This window comes from Dipteris shenzhenensis, chromosome 2, assembly GCF_047967505.1.
Source record: "Dipteris shenzhenensis isolate YYH24624 ecotype China chromosome 2, Dip_SZ_1.0, whole genome shotgun sequence".
Lineage (NCBI taxonomy): Eukaryota > Viridiplantae > Streptophyta > Polypodiopsida > Gleicheniales > Dipteridaceae > Dipteris > Dipteris shenzhenensis.
In genome coordinates, this window is record NC_141597.1 from 4,095,957 (window position 1) to 4,116,774 (window position 20,818).

General features: G+C 40.4%; 1 protein-coding gene across 2 annotated transcripts; it reads right to left on the bottom strand.

Moving 5' to 3' along the window:
• Nucleotides 1-8,849: 8,849 nt before the first annotated feature.
• On the bottom strand, nt 8,850-10,788 carry LOC147904254 (uncharacterized). Of its 2 annotated transcripts, none has more exons than XM_087393760.1 (3): nt 10,514-10,788; nt 9,889-9,968; nt 8,850-9,800 (listed from the first exon to the last, which is right to left on the bottom strand). In XM_087393760.1, the coding sequence occupies exons 1-3, from the start codon at nt 10,571-10,573 to the stop codon at nt 9,146-9,148; spliced, it is 795 nt and encodes a 264-aa protein (XP_087249886.1). In that variant the 5' UTR covers nt 10,574-10,788; the 3' UTR covers nt 8,850-9,145. The 2 variants fall into 2 exon arrangements, with proteins under 2 accessions (XP_087249886.1, XP_087249895.1); XM_087393769.1 differs by having other exon boundaries at nt 10,432-10,520.
• Nucleotides 10,789-20,818: the final 10,030 nt, after the last annotated feature.

Here is a 20,818-nt window from a genome sequence, read left to right on the forward strand (position 1 = left end):
CTTCATCTTCAACAAGTAGCTCCAGTGAGGATGAATTCCTTCGTATCCACCATCGCGAAATGTGGTTGGAGCAAAAAATCAAATGTATGTGTGATCGATGTCGAGGAAACATGTATCGAGCACACATGATTACACTCAATCACATCTCAAAGTATGGAGAATGGGATGCGACCATAAACATGGTAAGTGTTAAAGAGTTAAGGTTGATTGAGATACCTATGGGTGTTCATATGTTTGAGTTATGATCCCATTTTAATTTGATACAAGATGCAATGCCACACCCGCATATGTTGCCCTATGCTCGCCGCAAGGAGGCGAAGCGTCGGCGATATGAGGTGGGATCTTCAAGAGGGACCGTTACGGATGCATGGAGTGATGGTGATAGTAGCCCTCCACCATAACCTCATGAAGCCATGGAGAAGGAGGTGTTTGATGATATGGTGCGGGATTTATATGTCCATCAAGGGAGGGATGATAGCATGGAGCACCTTGATACCTCTCTAAAGTATCTCTAGCTCATCAATCAAAGGCTCCAAATAAACATCAGGATTTTTGACTTTATGTTTCCCTGGAATTAGAAGGGATAACATAACATGTCCTTTCTTAATTGCCATAGAGGGTGAAAGATTATAATTCACCAATATCACTGGCCATACACTATAAGAGGTGCTTTTGAGACCAAATGGGTTCACACCGTCCATACCCAATCCAAGTCTCAAGCTCCTAGGTTCTTCCTTGAAGCTTAGCCATGTGTCTTCAATATGCTTCCACGCAAGAGTGTCTGCAAGAGTTCTCCACTTGCCATCAATTGATCGTGGGAGGAATGCCATGACATGAGCTCTGCAATGGATTTGCACTTGAACATATGTTGGATGCGAGGGATTATGGGAAAATGTCGCAGAACCTTATGAGGCACGTCCAAAGTTTTGAGATCTGCTCTATATCTTGCCTCTCCACAAGTAAGGCACTCTCTTGCATCCTTATGTAGTCCACGAAACAAAACGCAATCGTTGACGCATGCATGGATGCGCTTGTAATCTAATCCTCCAAGAGAGGTCACATGTTGCCTTGCCATATCTCTTGAGGTCGGTAATTTATTCTCCCTTGGAAGCATTTTATACAATAGCCTGCATGTGAAAACCATAAATGAGGAAAAGCATTCGAGTAATTGACCCACTAGCATAATTCACTATGTTTGCAAAATAGACTTTAAAGCTTATTTGAGTAATGCATTCAAACTTGCATTGCTCCATCCATAGATGGTTTGCAAGTTTAGTAACTCAAGGAAGGCACGTAGAATAGAGAATGTGCACCCCTCAAACAGTGGAGTCAATGCTGCAGTAAAAAGATCGTCCTGCTCCATGCTATCATTTCTCCCTTCGGATTGATGGACATATAAATCCTACACCATATCATCAAACACCTCCTCCTCCACGGCTTCATGAGGTAATGGCGGAGGGCTACTATCACCATCACTCCAGGCATCCGTAACGGTCCCTCCTGAAGATCCCACCTCATATCGCCGATGCTTCGCCTCCTCACGACGAGCATAGGGCAACATATGTGGGTGTGGCACTACATCTTGTATCAAATTAAAATGGGATCATAACTCAAACATATGAACACCCATAGGTATCTCAATCAACCTTAACTCTTTAACACTTACCATGTTTATGATCGCATCCCATTCTCCCTACTTTGAGATGTGATTGTGTGTAATCCTGCATGCATGATACATGTTTCCTCGACATCGATCATACATACATTTTATTTTTTGCTCCAACCACATTTCGCGATGGTGGATATAGAGGAATTCATCCTCACTGGAGCTACTTGTTGAAGATGAAGACATCCTATAAATAAACAACCCAAAAAATTTGCTCTTGTATTAAATATTTAATCTTCAAACTCTGTGGCGTGTCTAATACCGTGTTTGTCTGTTTTGTGGTGCACGTCTAAAAACACGTCTAAAACCGCATCTGTCTGTGTGGTGCATTGTAGACGCACAATTAAATGCCTATTTAGACGTGTATATAGACGCGCAATCAAACGCAACTATAGACACGCTTATAGACGAGATTTTCAAACCTACTTTTAGCATGCTTGCTTTTCTTCACTTACTTTTAGCGTCATGCGACTTACTTTGCTATTAACAGACACAGTTCCAAGCATCCACACTTATCTCCAAGCACCCACACTTATTTCCAAGCTTACACAGTCATCTCCAAGCACATAAGAGAAGAGGGTGAACAAGGAAGAGAAGAAAGAGAAGCAAAGGGTGAACAAGGAAGAGAAAAAAGAGAAGAAGCTTTGAAGAAGGACAAGAAGCTTCCATACCTCTATCCAAGGTAAGTCTCTTTACGGTTGATCTTCTTTGAAAGTTGCTCTCTTTGGATTCGTCCTTTGTCGTATCCAAGAAACGAATGTTTTTGGTACTAGTGTTGTGCTTTTGTGTTGGGCACATGTCCTTTTTGAGTTTTTAGAATAGTCCGTCTGTCAGAGCGCATCTATAGATGCATCAAAGAGTGCGTCTAAAAGCACGTCTAAGGGCGCATCTAAGAGCGCGTCTATAGACGCATCTACTCTATTTTTTGGAAATAGATAGCCGCATCTATAGACGCACTATTATATGCGAAGATAGACGCACTTTGTTATGTTGCCTTGACCTAGCCTTCCCTTCCCTTCCCTTCCCTTTCATTTCCTTTCTCTTTCCTCTTCCCTTTCCCTTTCCACTTCCACTTCCAAGAAAAGGATTGCATATTGAATGATGGAAATAAGTGATTGCATGAATGAATTAGAAAGGGATTGCATGAATGATGGAAAGGGATTGCATGATTGAAGAAGGGGATTGCATGAATGATGGAAAGGGAAAGCATGATTGAAAAAAGGGATTGCACTCTATATTTTCCTCTCTTTTTCCTTCTCTTTTATCCTCTCTTTCCTTCTCTTTTCGTCTCTCTTTTTCTCTCTTATCTCCTTTCTCCTCTCTTTTATCCCCACTTTTTCTCTCTTTTTCTCCTCTCTTTTCCTATCCTTTCTCCTCTCTTTTATCTCCACTTTTTCTCTCTTTTTCTCCTCTCTTTTCCTCTCCTTCCTCCTCTCTTTTATCCCCACTTTTCCTCTCTTTTCTACTCTCTTTCCTTCTCTCTTTTTCTCTTCTTTTTCTCTTCTCAGCTCATCAATAATCTTCTTTTTTTCTTTTTTCCAGTTCATCATGTGGCCATGAAGCTCTTCAGGCTCACCTGATCTTTGGGAGACCATCTTTTAGGAGTTATATAACCTTTTGGGGCACCCTCCCAGTCCTGGGGAGTTATATGGCTACATGACGGGTACTCTAAACACCTCCCAGGAGTTGGCACTACAGACTCCAAACCACCCCAACCCCACACCAGCTGAGATTACCCCAATGGAGTCTACACAGCCCAGCCGGCTACACAGCCGAGCCCCTTCCCCCATGCCGTCCTTTGTCCCTTCCCCCATACGATCCTATGTCCCTTCCCCCATGCCGTCAGAAGTTCCTTCTACCTCGCAGAGCCGTCAACATACTCCTGTGCAGTCGAGACTCAGTTCTCCAGCTACGAGTGGTCCACGTAGTCCCGTGTAGTCGAGAGTCGCTTCTCCAACTACAAGTGGCTAGCGTACTAGCTCGACACGACATAATAGCAAGCATAGTAGCAGGGAGAGCGGTGGGGGATGCATGGCACAGTGCTTTGGGAGGGGTGGTGGTGGGGACGAGGATGATTTAGATGATTTAGACATGCCTTCAGGTGATGGTACGATCTACTATGACATCACTCAAACACGAGGCATCTTGATGGATGCACGCGGGAAGGATATCATGGCCTTCATGCACTCTGTAATTGCTAACAATTACAAAGATTGCTTTATTCACTATAAAGACGATCCAAAGAGGTTGGCTGATGAGACCCTCGTTGTTGTTCGCTCTAGGTATCCTAACCCCCTCAATGTTCAGTTCACAGATAAATGGGCCAAGTCAAAGATTGTTACGATATTTGGCAATAAAAGATCTTCGCTTAAGAGGCAGGCACTTGTAGAGCTTGCTAGGCTTGAGGGAGGTCAACCACCAAGGGGCCCACCCCACACCGCTCACAAGCGTGAGTGGAAGAAAGCAATGAAGTTAGCAAAGGAGGAACCCAGTCTGCAACACGTGGAGGCACGAAGGATCCAAATGGAGCAATATGGAAGCGTCCATTTTGGAGCAGGGTGTGTTGAATCATGGGAGGCCCAATTTGTAAGTATCGGTCTCAAATTATATTGTTTATGTAGTTTATTAGGAGGTTGTTTCTTTGTACTAACCCCTTCGCAAATTGTGTCATCTTGCAGCTTGATATCGTGGGCAGGTACCCTACTGATCCTGTCAAGACAGCCTACCACTGCCACCATCGTAGAGGAGATACATGGAGGCACTTCTATAATGACGGGTTGATTACTGAGGAGCAGTATATCTGGGCTACTGGAGTGCCCCCCGAGGTATTTGAAAGTAATTAAATAATGTCAATATTATAAGTAAAGATTTGATTTTTCATACATTGATATATGTTGTCCCTTGTTTACAGGACCCTGCACAAGAAGATGAGGAAGAAGATGAGGAAGGAGGTGGAGAAGGGAGCACAAAAGGGAGCGCAGAAGGGAGCGAGGATGTGGAGAACTTAGATTAGTCGTAGAAGTAGTGCTAGCTACTCTTTTTTGTACTTAAAGCCACTGGCTTGGCTTCGTGCCTCTTGTATATACACTCCTCTTATTTTTGGTACTTGAAGCCACAGGATGTGGCTTAGCATTTTGGAGTTGTAATGTTTTATTTGAAATTGTAATTGTCGGCTATAGACGTGCTTGCAAGAGTGCTAATTAAAATGTGGTTGGCTATAAGAATTGTATTACACAATGTGGAAATGGGATTCTTGTAACTACATAGCATACACAACATACACAGCATTCTGTTTAAGCACACAAAATTTAAAAAATATTATGTAGTGCATCTATCAGGGCATTTTTAAATGCATCTACATACGTGCCTGTCTGTTCGAGAAGCGTCTATAGGCGCATCTATAAACGCATCTATAAATGCATCTATAAACGCGTCTATAAATGCGTCTGTCTGTTTTTTAAATTTTCTAGCAGAGCATTTATTTATGCATCTATATGCGCGTCTGTCTCTCGGGGGGGTCACTATGTATAAACCCTCTATATCACGTGCATTCAAGGACTATTTCTAAAATCCCTTATTTGTAAAATTTTCATTAATAAAATGTACCCTTTTTCTATACAAATCTGTAAAATTTTCCCAAAATTGTTTTAAATACTCCCTTATGTAAATTAACTTTTGTAAAAATTAGATATTAAAAATGTCCTTCTATTGAACTCACATGATAGGGTTACATATGATGAGTGACCCCCCCAGGTCTGTCTGCTATATAGATGCGCCTTTAGATGCAGGTCTGTAGACGTGCAAATAGACGCACTCGTAAGTTTTTTTTAGTTGAGTAAATGCGTCTGTGTGCGTGTCTGTAGGTACTTTGTCTTGTTGTGAAGAGTTTGTATACATTAACATGAGTCCAAAAGAGGAACACACACTCCTACTAAAGAGAAGGTCACAACTTGAGAAGCTCGACCCAGACAGCAACCAAATTTTCTTTGACGACATAACCACAAAGTACAAAAGAAGGCCACTTCATTCAATAAGCATTTGCTTGGCCGAGTACACATCCACATTCAACACATGTAAGGAGCAAAGGCAAAAGTGGAAAAGTGAAAAGGTGATACGCTTCAACAATTACAACAAATCAAAAGACCGTGAGAACTACTATAGGGAGATGTGCATACTGTACATGCCTTTCCACAACGATGAACCGACTTTGAAGAATGCCAACAAAACATGGCGCGACGTATGCATTGTGAACAAGGATGACATTGACAATAATAAAACACAATTCAATAAAGCTAACATATCCCAGCATCAACATCGCCCACAAAGCAGCGCATCATCAGAGATCAACATTTCCCCTACAAAGCGAGAGGAATATGACATTGTGATGGACATGGCGCATAAAAGAGATTGCACAATCAGGCTGCAACAGACAATGAAATCCCACGAGTTTATGCCAAACTAGAGTACCGCAAGCAATATAGAGAACTTAACAATGAACAACGATGCATAGTTGATGACATCATGGACAAGAAAAGAAGAAATAAAGAAGAAAAGATTAGACTAATCCTAGCAGGGAATGTAGGTATAGGGAAGACATTCACGTTGTTGCTATTGGTCCAAGCACTTTTGAGACACTACACACATAGACAAACATCTGATAGTACCAAAGTAAGGGCACTGCTACTTACCTACACAGGAAGAGCGGCCTTTCACATTGGAGGGTACACGATACACTCAGCCCTACATCTGCCATTGCTAACCGCAACATACACTGCGCTAGGGACAGATAAAGTATAGGAACTCTCAACTCAATTCAACATGCGAGAACTGATTGTGATTGATGAAATATCGCTCGTTGGACAAAACACCATTGTAGCAGTCAATATGCGAATGCATGAGATAAAGCATAACCACTTGGAGCCTTTCAGCGGAGTCGAGGTCATCCTATGTGGGGACATATTTCAAGCAAGCCCTACAAAAGACAATTGGGTATTCTCACATAGGTGCCAAGAAATATTAGCTAGACAATACAAAGTACTTGACTCTTCTAAACAAAATTAGAGTAGGTGTATAGTCACAAGATGACTTGAACATTCTTAACAAAACTTGCGTTTATCCTCCACCACCTATGGAAATAATACCACATCTATTTTACACAAATGCACTCAAAGACAAACACAACAATGACATCTTCGACTCACTGCCTGGAGAACCACACACACTGTGCATAAGGGACAAAAGACACAGTCACTGCAACAAAAAAATCAAAATTCCAGATGACCCCAAGTGCACAGGTGGGTTTCACAGGCATCTAACAATGAAAGTGGGAATGATTGTGGAGATATGCTTTCCAAATTTGGACGTGGCAAATAGCTTAGTGAATGGTGATGATGGGATTTTCATGCACTCGGACACTAATCAATATCAACCAATAGTATGGATACTATTTAACAATAACAAGGTCGGAATAAAAAGAAGATATAACAACAAAAAATTATTCCACAACGGCACACAAGAAACATGGACACCAATCTTCCAAACACATAGGGAATTTCAAGTGGGAAGAAACCACTTAAACACATTTACAAGAACACAATTCCCTATTCAACCTGCAGTGGCTAGAACTATACATCGAGCTCAGGGTTTAACAATGGATTCCCTTGCATTTGATCCAACAAACATAAAGACACATGGCATAGTATACACAACACTATCAAGGATAAGGGACCCAAAAAATTTATTCCTTTTAAAAAATATTGAGAACAAACAGATCAAAGCAGATAAAATCATACTAGAGGAAACGAACAGATTGAGAATTGAATCTCCATGGATCATTCACACAACAATCAACAAAAAACATACGAACCACGAAATCATCATACAGTCATTGAACACAGTAAAACTGATGGCACATAAAGAAGACATACTAGCATCAAATGCAATGATGGCATCCACAATGCTATGCTTGCAAGAAACTTACACAAATAAACAAAACAACATGCAATTGTAAGACCTTCAAGTGGTACACAAACACGATGGACTAGGCATTGCTACATACTACCAAAAAAATACCAAGCTGCTACAAACAAAATACATGCACAAACAAGGGGCACAATGTCTACTAACAATCTTTCAAAGTTAAAAAAATGAAAATTTCAACATACTCAACATTTATAAATCGCCAGGAAGTTCGAACGCAACCCTACTAGAAATATTAGAAATAATGCTAAACAAAACAAATACCAAACAACTAGCATTTGCTCTAGGGGACTTCAATTAAGAAAATACAAATTTAACAAACTTACAAACCATCATGAACAAGTACAATATGAAACAAAAAATCCAAACCACAACAACAATATATGGCCCAACGCTCGATCACATTTGAACAAACACGAAAAAACAAAAAATAAACTTCGAAACTCAATTTGCTTATTCTTGTATATTTTGATGTAGATCACATATCATTTTCATGGTTTGACATGCGTATTGTCACAATTTTTACCATACATCATCATTCCATCTTATTCGCAATAATTCAAGACTCTATTTCATTCAAAACAACAGATGACAATTCCTAAAAAAGAAAAGGGCAGGCCTGATGAATTTAATTCATCCTTGTTTCAAAAAAATAATAATTAATTAACCCAAATAAACCGATTAATCCGAACATAAGTTAATTAACCTCTGGTCCAAAACAAGATAGGAATATAATAAAGTTGAGCGAGTATGTCCCCCCATTCATTGATATATGTATATATATAACATTGATAAATGTATATATATATATATATATATATATGTACCTAAGTAACCATGTTAAGTTTAGAAAACATAACATAATGGTAGATGGGAAAGGCCAAAGGTACATGGAAAAAGACACCTAAGGTGTAACAAAATGAGGAGGGAAGGCTTTAGTAAAGGTGTTTCTGTTTAAGAAAGGGAAAATGATGTGGATTTTTTGCTATTTTGGTCCCCACACTTAAAGAGGCCATTATTGGCTTGCCCAAAGAAGGGAAGGCTTTAGTAAAGGTGTTTCTGTTTAAGAAAGGGAAAATGATGTGGATTTTTTGCTATTTTGGTCCCCTTTTTTTTCCCCTTTTCTCTCTACCCCCTTTCTCTCTCTCTTTCTCTCTTCTTCTTCTTCTTCTTCTTCTTCTTCTCTCAGCTTCCAGGGCAGGCCTTTTGAATGTATTCAACTTGTTTTTATATAGGGTCTTGAGGTCTGGGATTGTTGACCCCCCACTTTTGATAATATATATTTCCCTTTTCTTTAACATATATAATATATATATATATAAGAGGCCATTATTCTCTTTTGTAGAACCGAAAAAACATTAGTGTGGAAGTTGTTGGACTCCCTCTCTTTGGAAAGGACATGGCCTGGCCAGCCCCAACAGATTAAGAGGAGTGAAGGTTTAAGCTATACAAAAACATTGAAATTAAGTTTGCCCTTCAACTTCTATGGCTGCAGTGGCATCACCCTCGGAAACCTAACCTGTCTAATGCAGCTTCCATCTGTGCCAGAACAGTCATTATATCATCAGGCTCTCGCCTTGCACTTCCTCCCCCTGCGGTGTTGTAGTCGTTGCTGTTGCTTGCAGGGGGCCTTCCTCTTATAATCGGCACATTTCGAATGATATTGCTTGAGTTGCTGCTGCCAGCTCTGGTCGTGTTATTTGGTACGCTGCTTCTGCCAAAGCTTCCAAAGCCCATCCTGGACGGAGCTTCCTTCTTTCCCTCCCCCCGGATGTCAGCCCTGCAACATGGGCAGTGTGCATGGTTGCTCTTGACCCACGGAATTAGGCAGTTCGCATGAAATTTGTGATTACAAGGCAGTGACAGCAATTCATCCCTGGCCACGAATTTTTCCAAACAAACCGGGCATTCGTTTTGATCGGCTTCAGCTTTACCTTTGCCTCCCCGTGCAGGTTTGGGAGCGTACACCTCTTTGCGGCACTTGCTCAGAACTGCGTTCACGTCAATGGGTTCCACATATTTGTCATCCAACTCCAGAGATCTAGAGACTAACGAGTCCCTCATTCGGGTGTCCATAGACCCTCCTCCAAACCGTTCGAAATCGTCGCCATCTTCTATCAGAAAACGCATAGAAGAGGCAAAGGGACCCGAATGCCTGCGAAAGGATGCGAAGAGGCCACTGTTAGCAAGGCTTGCCTTCTCAGAAAAAAATTGCAATCCAGTGCGTTACAGAATTTTCCCACCTGAATGTGACACGCATACCCGGAGTATCATCTAGCAGGTTAAGCATATCCATCAGTGATATTTGACGATTCTCCGCAATCTGCAACAGCAGAATGAACTGGATGATATGCCATAGAAATTTCCCCAAAAGACGAAAATCCTTTTCGGGATTGGGGTCAATTAAAATGCACAATGAAATAGAGTACGGTGTATCTTGTCTAAAAGCTTAATCATCACCCATATATGGAAGGGTAGGGATTAAATCCGCTACATGTCTCCGGCTTAAGAACAGGTGTGATCGGCATTCCGGGAGCTATTTTATTATCGGCTGTTCGCGGATGTCTCGCCAGCAGTCCGCCGACGAGACGGACATAGAAAATGAAAACACGATCTACGGAATTAAGAACCTAGGAGACCTACTCTGTGAGAGCCTACCATGTGTGCAATGCTCAGGTCTGCAATGGGCAGTTCTAACAGAAACACACTTTCTTCAAAAAGAAATCGGACGGCTGTGACGACCCCAGCTTTCAATACCAAGCAAACATTCCAGGCGCCAAACTCACTAGCATTCAAACCGCAGAGCATGAACGTGATCTGAAGAGCATGACAGAAACGAAGTAATTTCGAGTGGAAGGGAGGAAGTACTCGGGAGAGGAGGATGTGCCAAGGGCCGAGGCGGAGGAGATCGTTTGCACCAGAAGCCATGGCGGGGGAGCACTGAAATAAGAGCCGGATGGTGCAGTGGAGATGAAGGACGATCACGGGGAACCGAGGGAGGCAGACGAGACAGCAGGAGGAGAGAATAGCGTAAGGTTATATCCCCGCCTGCCCACAGCTTGTGCGTCCCGCCCTCCTTACAAATACGTTGTCCCCTCACCCCTTGTCTTTCACTCCCAAGAACAGCATCTTCCTCCCATGCTTGTCATGCGAGCTCACCCCTTTGTTCCACCTCTCTCTCTCTCTCTCTCTCTCTTTCTCTCTCTCTCTCTTCCTATGTTCTTGGCGTGCTCGCTCGTGCTCGACGCTATGACATACTCCTCTGACCCTATGAGTTTGTGTGTGTTGATGTGGAATCATAAATCATCATCAAATGAACGTGTGTGTATGTGTGTGTGTGTGAGTGAGAGAGAGAGAGCACCATGTGTAGTATGTGTGTGTGTGTGTGTGTGAGAGAGAGAGAGAGAGAGAGAGAGTTTTTGTGTGTGTTGACGTGGGCTCATAGATCCTCATCAAGTGTGTGTGTGTGTGTGTATCAAGTGTGTGTGTGTGTCTGAGAGAGAGAGAGAGAGAGAGAGAGAGAGAGAGAGAGAGAGAGAGAGAGAGAGAGAACCATGTGCACTCGCAGAGCTCTCGCTCTCCTCTCTCTCTCTCTCTCTCTCAAAGTGCCAATAAAACAAGCATCTACTAAGACATTTATTTGTTCCATGGTAGAAGCAAAGTTTATTCCATGTACCTTGCACATTTAAGGGGAAAATACGTATTAAACATAAAGCATCCAAACCTTAACGCTACAAATTTTATTCGATTTGGATTTGTATAAAAGCAATTTAATTCTCTCTCTCTCTCTCTCTCTCATCATTCTCAATTTCTTTTTATTTTTGAATGCTTGGGACCCTCCTCCACCAAAGTTATTCTCCTTTCCATCACTCACATGACTTTCTACCTTATATGTGAAGCATCATCCTCTCTTTATTCTATTCTCCCCTTTTTTCCTTATGTAGTGGATTGAATTATGGCTATTCTGGATGTACATTCTAGCCTAAATGAATGAACACTCCAATCATATATTCCTTACAAATCACATGTGTTGAAAGAATTATTGAAAAAAGGTAAATGCATTTGGCATTTCCTATTTTTACCCATGATCTCTTTGATGTATTTGTTACGTCAGCCATAATCACAAAAGGACCCCAACTTGGTTATGGTGGCGAGGTGGGAAGCCAGAGGGCATGACAATGTTTGTTAACGTTGGTTAGAAGGCTAGGGTCTAGAGGGTATTCCTAGGCTTAGGCATTAATTGTAGGTGCATTTGGGGATGCCCTTTAGAGGGGTCTAATGAAGGGTCTAGAATGGACACATGGCACAACATGAGAGATCCACATGGCAAACATTGGGCATGGGGGAGAATTCTAGAGAGGGCTGCAAAGGAGAAGGAGGTCTCCGGACAAGAGAGAGATGAGGACTGACGAAAGGCATTTGGGAGGAGCTCTGGGAATTCGTGGCTAGGTGGATTGATATCTGGCAGCCCTCTTTGTATGCATTGTATCACATTGGTATCAGAGCCTGTTGTAGATTGTTCACTAAGAATTGGAGCAACAACTTGTAGCAACAATAGTAGATCGCGGCGCTGCTTGTTTCATGGCATTGTTTGGGCAACGTTTCCCAAAGTTTGTAGCAACAGTAGATTGCAGCACTATTCCAACCACATCTCGAGCCATGAAGCAAGCATCGACATAATGTAGAGACAGTAAGCTTTTGAGAGCATAGCAGCACAAGATTAAAGCAGCTCTGCCTATATACCAATCTGTGAGGCCTTTCGGATTATCACCGATTTATTTTTTTGTGACTTTTTGAATCTTTGGTTTAATAAAAACACAGCAAAGATTAACACTAACACAAAAGCTTTGAAATGGGGCTCCAAGATATGATCTGGCAGAGTAGGGGATATGGCAAAGTCTACCAAATGAGCCAAAATAGTTCGCCTACCTTCATAAGTCTTTAATTGCTACATGAATGAGTCTTGCTCCAACCAGGAGAAAAGTTTGAATCGACAACTGTTAAGACAAAGAGGAGGACAAAGAGAACAACTTTGTGATGGTACGAGCTATACCTTCATAAAAGAAGAGCATAGAGATAAAGAGGACAAACGCAAAATAAGGAGTTGAAGAAAAAAGAGAGCAACAAGGGGCACAGCCCCGTGCCGATAGCACTGCCCCAGACTGCCCCTAGAGGAAAGAGTAGAACCAAAATTTGAATAAAATTTTTAAGACTGCCTCCTTTTTTTGCAAGAATTTTTTTGTGTTGGAAATTTAAATTAAATAAAGGGAAAAGGGGAATTTATAACTCTCAAAGAGGAGCTTGAGGAAAGGCAAAAGTTATGTGGTCAAGGAGCTTTGAAAACGTCATACGAACGTGCTTGATTGTGCTAGTATAGAGAGACAAATCTTGTAGATTACATTATGTGATCATTTAATGTGGCTAAGAACTTTGATGTTCCCAAAGAAGCCGATCATGATGGTTTGTGAATAGATTCAAGATTCGAACTTGCGATTTTGTTGCTGTGCTGATATCATTAATTTCATTATCGACATCACTTGTCAACAAGTTAAAAGAAAGTAGGTCTGAGTATAGCAATAATTCAGTTTTTTGTACCTCTAAAGAGAGAGAACGCATACCTATTACTAATCTTGTGGTCGAATCTTATTGTCTTGCGATGTTTTGGGAAGTGATGATTTTGTGATTGCTTTAATGGAAGAAATTTACCTGTCTTTCAATTAGTGGCTTTATCTGCTTAGGTCACTGGCTCTTTTTATTGGAAGAGGTTGACTTGTTTCCTATAAAACATAGCAAGACTTTTTTAGTGTCATTGGAACTTCGCTAGTGAAAAGAACTGCTTGTGTAGTAAAGGTAGCTATAGTTTAAGATAAGTAAGGATGTAAAAGAAAAGGAAACAGTCTAAGTAAGCATTGATGCAAATTACTTATGAGCATACTTGAAGGGATTGATTGTGCACAATTGTCGATGTATTTAGTATTAATAGCAAGCGAGCAATTTAGCGATCATGTTAATCGCGGAATATGAATCTAGAATTCTAGCTCTCTGGTTATCTCATATTCAAGTTTCAATTTTCCAAGTATGAAGTTTTTAAGTGTCAAGTTTATTGTGCTATTTCAAGTGAAGGAGTATATGATAGTGTTTTGTAAGATAGCATAACTACATCATGATCTGACCAGTGGATTAGTTATTGATTCTGATAGCGACACATTTGTCCATATCTGATCTAGGAGTGATTTGTAATCAGTTGTTGGTAAGTCGTTTGCTAGCACTAGATAATTTGCAGACATTAACGACTACATCGTTCTCTATTCAACACCTATTTCATTAATTTTGGACTTTTTGTATTGTTTTTGGACGAAGCCCAAAAATCCTTCCCAAATGAAAACTTTACTTTATGAAAATATCCTTCCCAAATCAAAATTTTACTTTCTGAAAATATTCTTCCCAAATCAAAAGTTCACTTTGTGGCACTATCATATTCACATAAAAATAATGTTTTTTCAATCTATACTTTTGCACCAACATGCAAGAATTTGAAATAATCCTATATTAGAAATTCTAGCTATATCTAAATTATTTGTTAATTTAATTATTTTTAATATTTTTCCTTGACGTTTTTCCTTCCCAAATCAAAAGTTCACTTTGTGGCACTATCATATTCACATAAAAATATTGTTTTTTCAATCTATACTTTTGCACCAACATGCAAGAATTTGAAATAATCCTATATTAGAAATTCTAGCTATATCTAAGTTATTTGTTAATTTAATTATTTTTAATATTTTTCCTTGACGTTTTTCGTTGACGTGATAAATTTATAAATCCATGAAAGGAGACTTAAATATTTCATGAAAATAACATTGTCACTCGGCAATATGCACAAAATTTAGCAAAACTTTTAATAAATAGAAAGAAGACATGATGCCATAAGACCCAAGTTTTGTATTGAACCAAAGAGGTATAATAGCAATTATAGCTATTATTATATGATTACATTGAGAGACATTGCTCTTAGCTAGAGTCTTTATATCCAAAATGATATAGATTGAACATATGTTTACAATTTAAATTTTTACTCTTAAAGAGCCTCAATTCGTGCCATCTGCATAATTTGACTCCCCATTGTCTTATTGCTCAATGTCACGACAGTCCCTTGCCAGGTGCCATCTGCATAATTTGACTCCCACTTGTCTTGCCAAGCCTTGCCCCTTGGGTGCATTGACTCCCCATTGTCTTATTGCTCAATGCGATAGTCCCTTGCCAGGTGCCATCTGCATTAACTCCCTATTGTCTTGCCAAGCCTTGACCCTTGACATCCAGTGCAAAATACAGGTGCCATCTGCATTAACTCCCACAAGTTATCTTGCCAAGCCTTGCCCCTTGGGTGCATTGACTCCCCATTGTCTTATTGCTCAATGTGATAGTCCCTTGCCAGGTGCCATCTGCATTAACTCCCTATTGTCTTGGCAGTGCATATTTTGACTCTCATTTGACATAGGAGGTGATGACTCTGATTATAATTTTCTTGGATTGGCTCCTTGCCTAGTACCCAAATAAAATCCTTCAATGGACTTCAATACAAAGCTTTAATCATGGACATTCTTCATTTGCGTTGTCTCTACTTCCTCCATGGCGAGCATCCTTAAAAATTCGTGTATATGCAAAATAGTTTGCTGTGGTATTTTTATTTTTCCTTCTACCTCATATCCCATGTGCTTCTTTGATTTCTTTGCCCTTGAATGCCAAGACACTATGATTGTCTCCGTCGAAACTTGAGAGACCGCTTCATCATTTGGGACCCACTCCTTCATTATACAATTAGTATATAATGTGTTGTTATCCATATTCTCCTTCCTGCCCTTTGGCTCATACCATACCGTTGTAAATGTTGTAGCTCTCCCTTGGTCATCTCTTTGCACATCAACTACTTTTGCAACCAAAACTTCACATTCTCATATTCATCATCCGATGGCCGAACCACAACAAAACAATCGACCTCTATATCTACTTGTGGCATAAACTCTCTCTTCTTCAGTCCACAATATGGACGTGGGAGTAATGATACAAATTCATTTTCAAAGACTGGAGCTGGGCGCAAATCGTTATGAACATTTGGCCAAAACATATTGCATTCTTCCTTGACATCCTTTGAGCCTCGCATTCTCTCAAGGTCCTTTATTAAATTTCGTGTCTTGTTAATTACAGTGGTAGTGTGTTCTCTCCAAGTAGGCTTCGAATCAGGATATCTCCGGAGCATTTCCTCTTTGTATGTAATAAATGCTTTTAATCCATCTATTTCACAATTAGACCTCTCATTAAATTCTTGTATAGGAGCCCATGTTGGATACCTTTCCTTGCTGGGAATTGAAGTTAAGAGACTGTAAGGTTCTTCAGGTTCCCATTTTGTATCATGAGAATACTGTTGCCATTGCATTACGGGTTTTTCATCTTTAAAAAAAAAACGAAAGTAGTGTGGATTGGTATGACCTGTCAATGCATCACCACCCATTTGTATGAAAGGTAGAATGAAGCTCTTCCAATCATATATTCTTTCGAGCCTCTCACATACTGTACTTTCCTTACGACCACCAACTTGCCTGCCACATCTTCTTACCAAGTCATCTATTGTCTCCACATCCTTGCATTTAAGCTCCCTTGAGACTGTGCTAAAAACCTGATCGATATCCTCATGTGTATGCCCAACATACAAAAATCCACATTCGACCTCATTGAAGATTCGATGAGCAACTAGCATGGAGCAGAATGCAAACATGAGTACATTCTTATTTTCTCGCCAGCAATTATCAGCTTGTATTCTCAAAGTCGGTGGCAGGCGACCTTTTTCTACATGTACATTGCGAATTGCCTTCATAATAGATGTTACAACTTGATTGCTATCATGTAGATGCAAGGAATCAATCCATATATCTGCAAAGAACTTAATTCCATGCACTAACACTCCACATAGATTTGTCTTTAGAAAGTGCTTTCCTTGTAATTTAGGTGGAGTGGCAACAAAACGAGGCAATGTTGTTGTATTCTGATCCATGCCATCTACAATAAGGCACATGTAGTCATCAGGATGCGAAATAGCTTGCTCCTTCCAAAATGCATATTTTTGTCTGGAATGTCGAATAAGGTCATGATGAGATTTTTGGTTTTTTTTGTATAATTCCCTTTGATTTGGACATGTTGCACTCTCAATCGCTTGCTTTAAATCATCACAGACATTGCACTTTGACATTTTTTGCCTCCTTGGGATTTTAACATATCCAAAGTTCTTCTTCCAAAGAGTATACAAAGTATGAGAAGAAGCTACGGCATCCCCTCTTTGCCTTTGTTTTTCTGCAATAGAGTCAAATACTTCGAGCTTTGTCAAGCCCTTTGAAAGGTGCATTTCAGTGATCGCGTCACCGTTAGGGAGTTTGGTAGATATATGGGGTTGAGGTAAAGCATTTTCATGTATGAAGTCTTGCAAAATTGCTGCTGCCCTGACAGTTGAGATTCTTGATTTGGACCTTCCTCTATTACCGTGAATGCTAAATTTGTTGCCGCCCTTTGCCTTGGTGACTAAATCCCAATATGTACCATGGGATAATCCAGTAATATTGCGATATGCCTTATTGCAAATCCTTTTTCCATTTACGAGAGGTTTCACCTTTTGTCTTGAACTTAGCCTTTTATTGCCATTCTAAAGAAAGCAAGAGAGACTTGTGAGAAGGTATTCATTTCTTTCGCTTCCTCTTCTTTGCCACACATGTCCTCTACATTCCCTGATGTCTGCAAGATCAATGAAGTGCATACATCTTCGCTTGCAACATAGATATCCCAATGCATTTAACATGTTCTCCTCCTCATTACTCTCTTCCTCTTTGGTTGCTTTTGTGGATCTGCCTGGATTCGCTTTCTCTTCATGCATATGTATGACCATTTTCGTTCCTCGTGCATGTTGTTATCTGTATTTATGCACTTCTTCTCCTCACATTTGTTCGTAACCAAGCATCCATGATTGGTCGTTGCATCCTTGTCCATATCACAATCAAAGTTAAATATTGAATAATCCTCTGTTGATCTCATCCTCGTTTTTAACATACTCTTAGGACCATTCAATGAATTCAATATTCTACGAGAGTATTGAGAACCTTGAAACTCTTCCACTCCTGAGAGAACATCACTCATTGGGACATCTTGCATGGCTTTCACAAATCCACAACCTTGATTGACACCAGGTTTGTTAATATGCATGAACTCATCCACACTTGACAAGACATCGCTATTGAAACCTTTGCCCTTCTCACTGTGCAAGAATTCATCCACCCTAGATAAGGCTTCGCTTCTAAAATCATTTTGTTTCTCGGAACCAATGAACTCATCCACTCCAAATAAGATGTCACTTCTATAATTGAGTATATTGAAATCATCCACATTTGAAGTGATAGAGCCTGGCACATGGGCACGCTTTTTAGGTCCTTTGATATTGTAGTATACGTTGTCTTTATCATTGAAAACCACGTGCCTCTTTCTCATGTTTAAAAATTGCATGCTCCATCTCATATTCTTGCCTACCTCATAGTAGGGATCACATAAGGATGTTATGTTATCAACCATACCATCATCAATGACTTTTAGAATCCTCATCTGTGCAAATGACCATTGCTCCACTTGTTCAAATCGCCAAGTCTTCGAAAGTGGCAAACTGAATTGGGATCACTATCATGGATTGTAGCAAATGCAACTACTTCTCTTTTGCTACATAAAATCACATCCATCCCTGGAACAAAATCTATAGCCATCTCCTTTGTGAGAGTCCTTCGCAAGCAAGCTGCAGTAGCAACAATTACATAAATATTAGTCTCCTTTTAATAATCTACTCATTTATTATAATTTTTAATTAGTACTTAATTTATTGGTCGGAGAAGTTATTCGATCAAGTACTCATCAGATGGACATGCCAAGTTATCCTTTGCATGGTCGATCGAGCATTAAATACTATTTTTGCTCTAGTGTCATGCACATCCGTAAAAAAACATGAGCCTACTAGGTATGTTATCCAATCAAGCACTAATGGGATGCGTGTGCCACTTTGCATGTAAGTCAATTCCACCTAGTTGAGGGTGTGTGCAAAGTATTGTGCCCATCGGATATGCTTTGCATTGTCGATCAAGCATAAAACACCGTTTTTGCCTTAGTGTCATGCACAACCATGAAAAAACACGGTCCTAAGTATGTTAATCAAACAAGTACTTATTGGATGGGGGCTCCACTTTTCACGCAAGTTCGTTTCAACTAGGTTGAGATGCGTGCAAAGTATTGTCACCATCGGATATGTTTTGCATGGTCGATCACGCATTATACACCATTTTTTCCCTAGTGATATGCACATCCGCAAAAAAACACGCCCTTAGGTGTGTTATCTGACCAAGTACTTATCGGATGGGTGTGCCTCTTTGAGAACATTTCAATACCACCTAGGTTGAGGTGTACAAAAAGTGTTGTGCCCATCGGATATGCTTTGCATGGTCGATCGAGCACTAAATACTATTTTTGCTCGTGTCATGCACATCCGTAAAAAAAACACGCTGCTAGGTGTGTTATCCGATCAAGTACTTATGCGATGGGAATGCCACTTTGCATGTAAGTCAATTCCACCTGGTTGAAGGTGTGTGCAAAGTATTGTGCCCATCGGATATGCTTTGCATTGTCGATCAACCATAAAACACCGTTTTTGCCTTAGTGTCATGCACAACCATGAAAAAACACGGTTCCAGGTGTGTTATTCAAACTAGTACTTATCGGATGGGGGCTCCAATTTGCATACAAGTCCGTTTCAACTAGGTTGAGGTGTATGCAAAGTATTGTCACCATCGGATATGATTTGCATGGTCGATCACGCACTATACACCATTTTTTCCCTAATGATATGCACATCCGCAAAAAAACACGCCATTAGGTGTGTTATTTGACCAAGTACTTATCCGATGGGTATGCCTCATTGAGAACATTTCAATACCACCTAGGTTGAGGCATACGAAAAGTTTTGTGCCCATCGGATATCCTTTGCATGGTCGATCGAGCATTAAATACTAGTTTTGCTCTAGTGTCATGCACATTCGTCAAAAAACACGCTGCTAGGTATGTTATCCGATCAAGAACTTATGGGATGGGCGTGCCACTTTGCATGTAAGTCGATTCCACCTAGTTGAAGGTGTGTGCAAAGTATTGTGCCCATCGGATATGCTTTGCATTGTCGATCAAGCATAAAACACCGTTTTTTCCTTGGTGTCATGCACAACCATTAAAAAACACGGTCCTAGGTGTGTTATTCAAACTAGTACTTATTGGATGGGGGATCCAGTTTGCACGCAAGTCCGTTTCAACTAGGTTGAGGTGTGTGCAAAGTATTGTCACCATCGGATATGATTTGCATGGTCGATCACACATTATACACCGTTTTTTCCCTAGTGGTATGCACATCCGCAAAAAAACACGCCCTTAGGTATGTTATCTGACCAAGTAGTTATCGGATGGGTGTGCCTCTTTGACAACATTTTAATACCACCTAGGTTGAGGTATAGGAAAAGTATTATGCCCATCGGATATGCTTTGCATGGTCGATCGAGCATTAAATACCATTTTTGCCTTAGTGCCATGCACATCCGTAAAAAAACACGCTGCTAGGTGTGTTATCCGATCAAGCACTTATGCAATGGGAATGCCACTTTGTATGTAAGTCAATTCCACATATTTGAAGGTGTGTGCAAAGTATCGTGCCCATCGGATATGCTTTGCATGGTCGATCGAGCATTAAATACCATTTTTGCCTTAGTGCCATGCACATCCGTAAAAAAACACGCTGCTAGGTGTGTTATCTGATCAAGCACTTATGCGATGGGCGTGCCACTTTGCATGTAAGTCAATTCCACCTAGTTGAAGGTGTGTGCAAAGTATTGTGCCCATCGGATATGATTTGCATTGTCGATCAAGCATAACACACCGTTTTTGCCTTAGTGTCATGCACAACCATATAAAAACACGGCCATAGGTGTGTTATTCAAATAAGTACTTATCAGATTGGGGGCTCCACTTTGCACGCAAGTCCGTTTCAACTACTTTGAGGTGTGTGCAAAGTATTGTCACCATCGGATATGATTTGCATGGTCGATCACGCATTAT

Coding starts and splice junctions, on each gene's coding strand:
- LOC147904254 (XM_087393760.1), bottom strand. CDS start 10,573: ATGGCTTCTGGTGCAAACGATCTCCTCCGCCTCGGCCCTTGGCACATC. Junction 9,969..10,513: donor GGCACATCCTCCTCTCCCGA/GTACTTCCTCCC, acceptor CTGCTGTTGCAG/ATTGCGGAGAATCGTCAAAT. Junction 9,801..9,888: donor GGTATGCGTGTCACATTCAG/GTGGGAAAATTC, acceptor ATCCTTTCGCAG/GCATTCGGGTCCCTTTGCCT.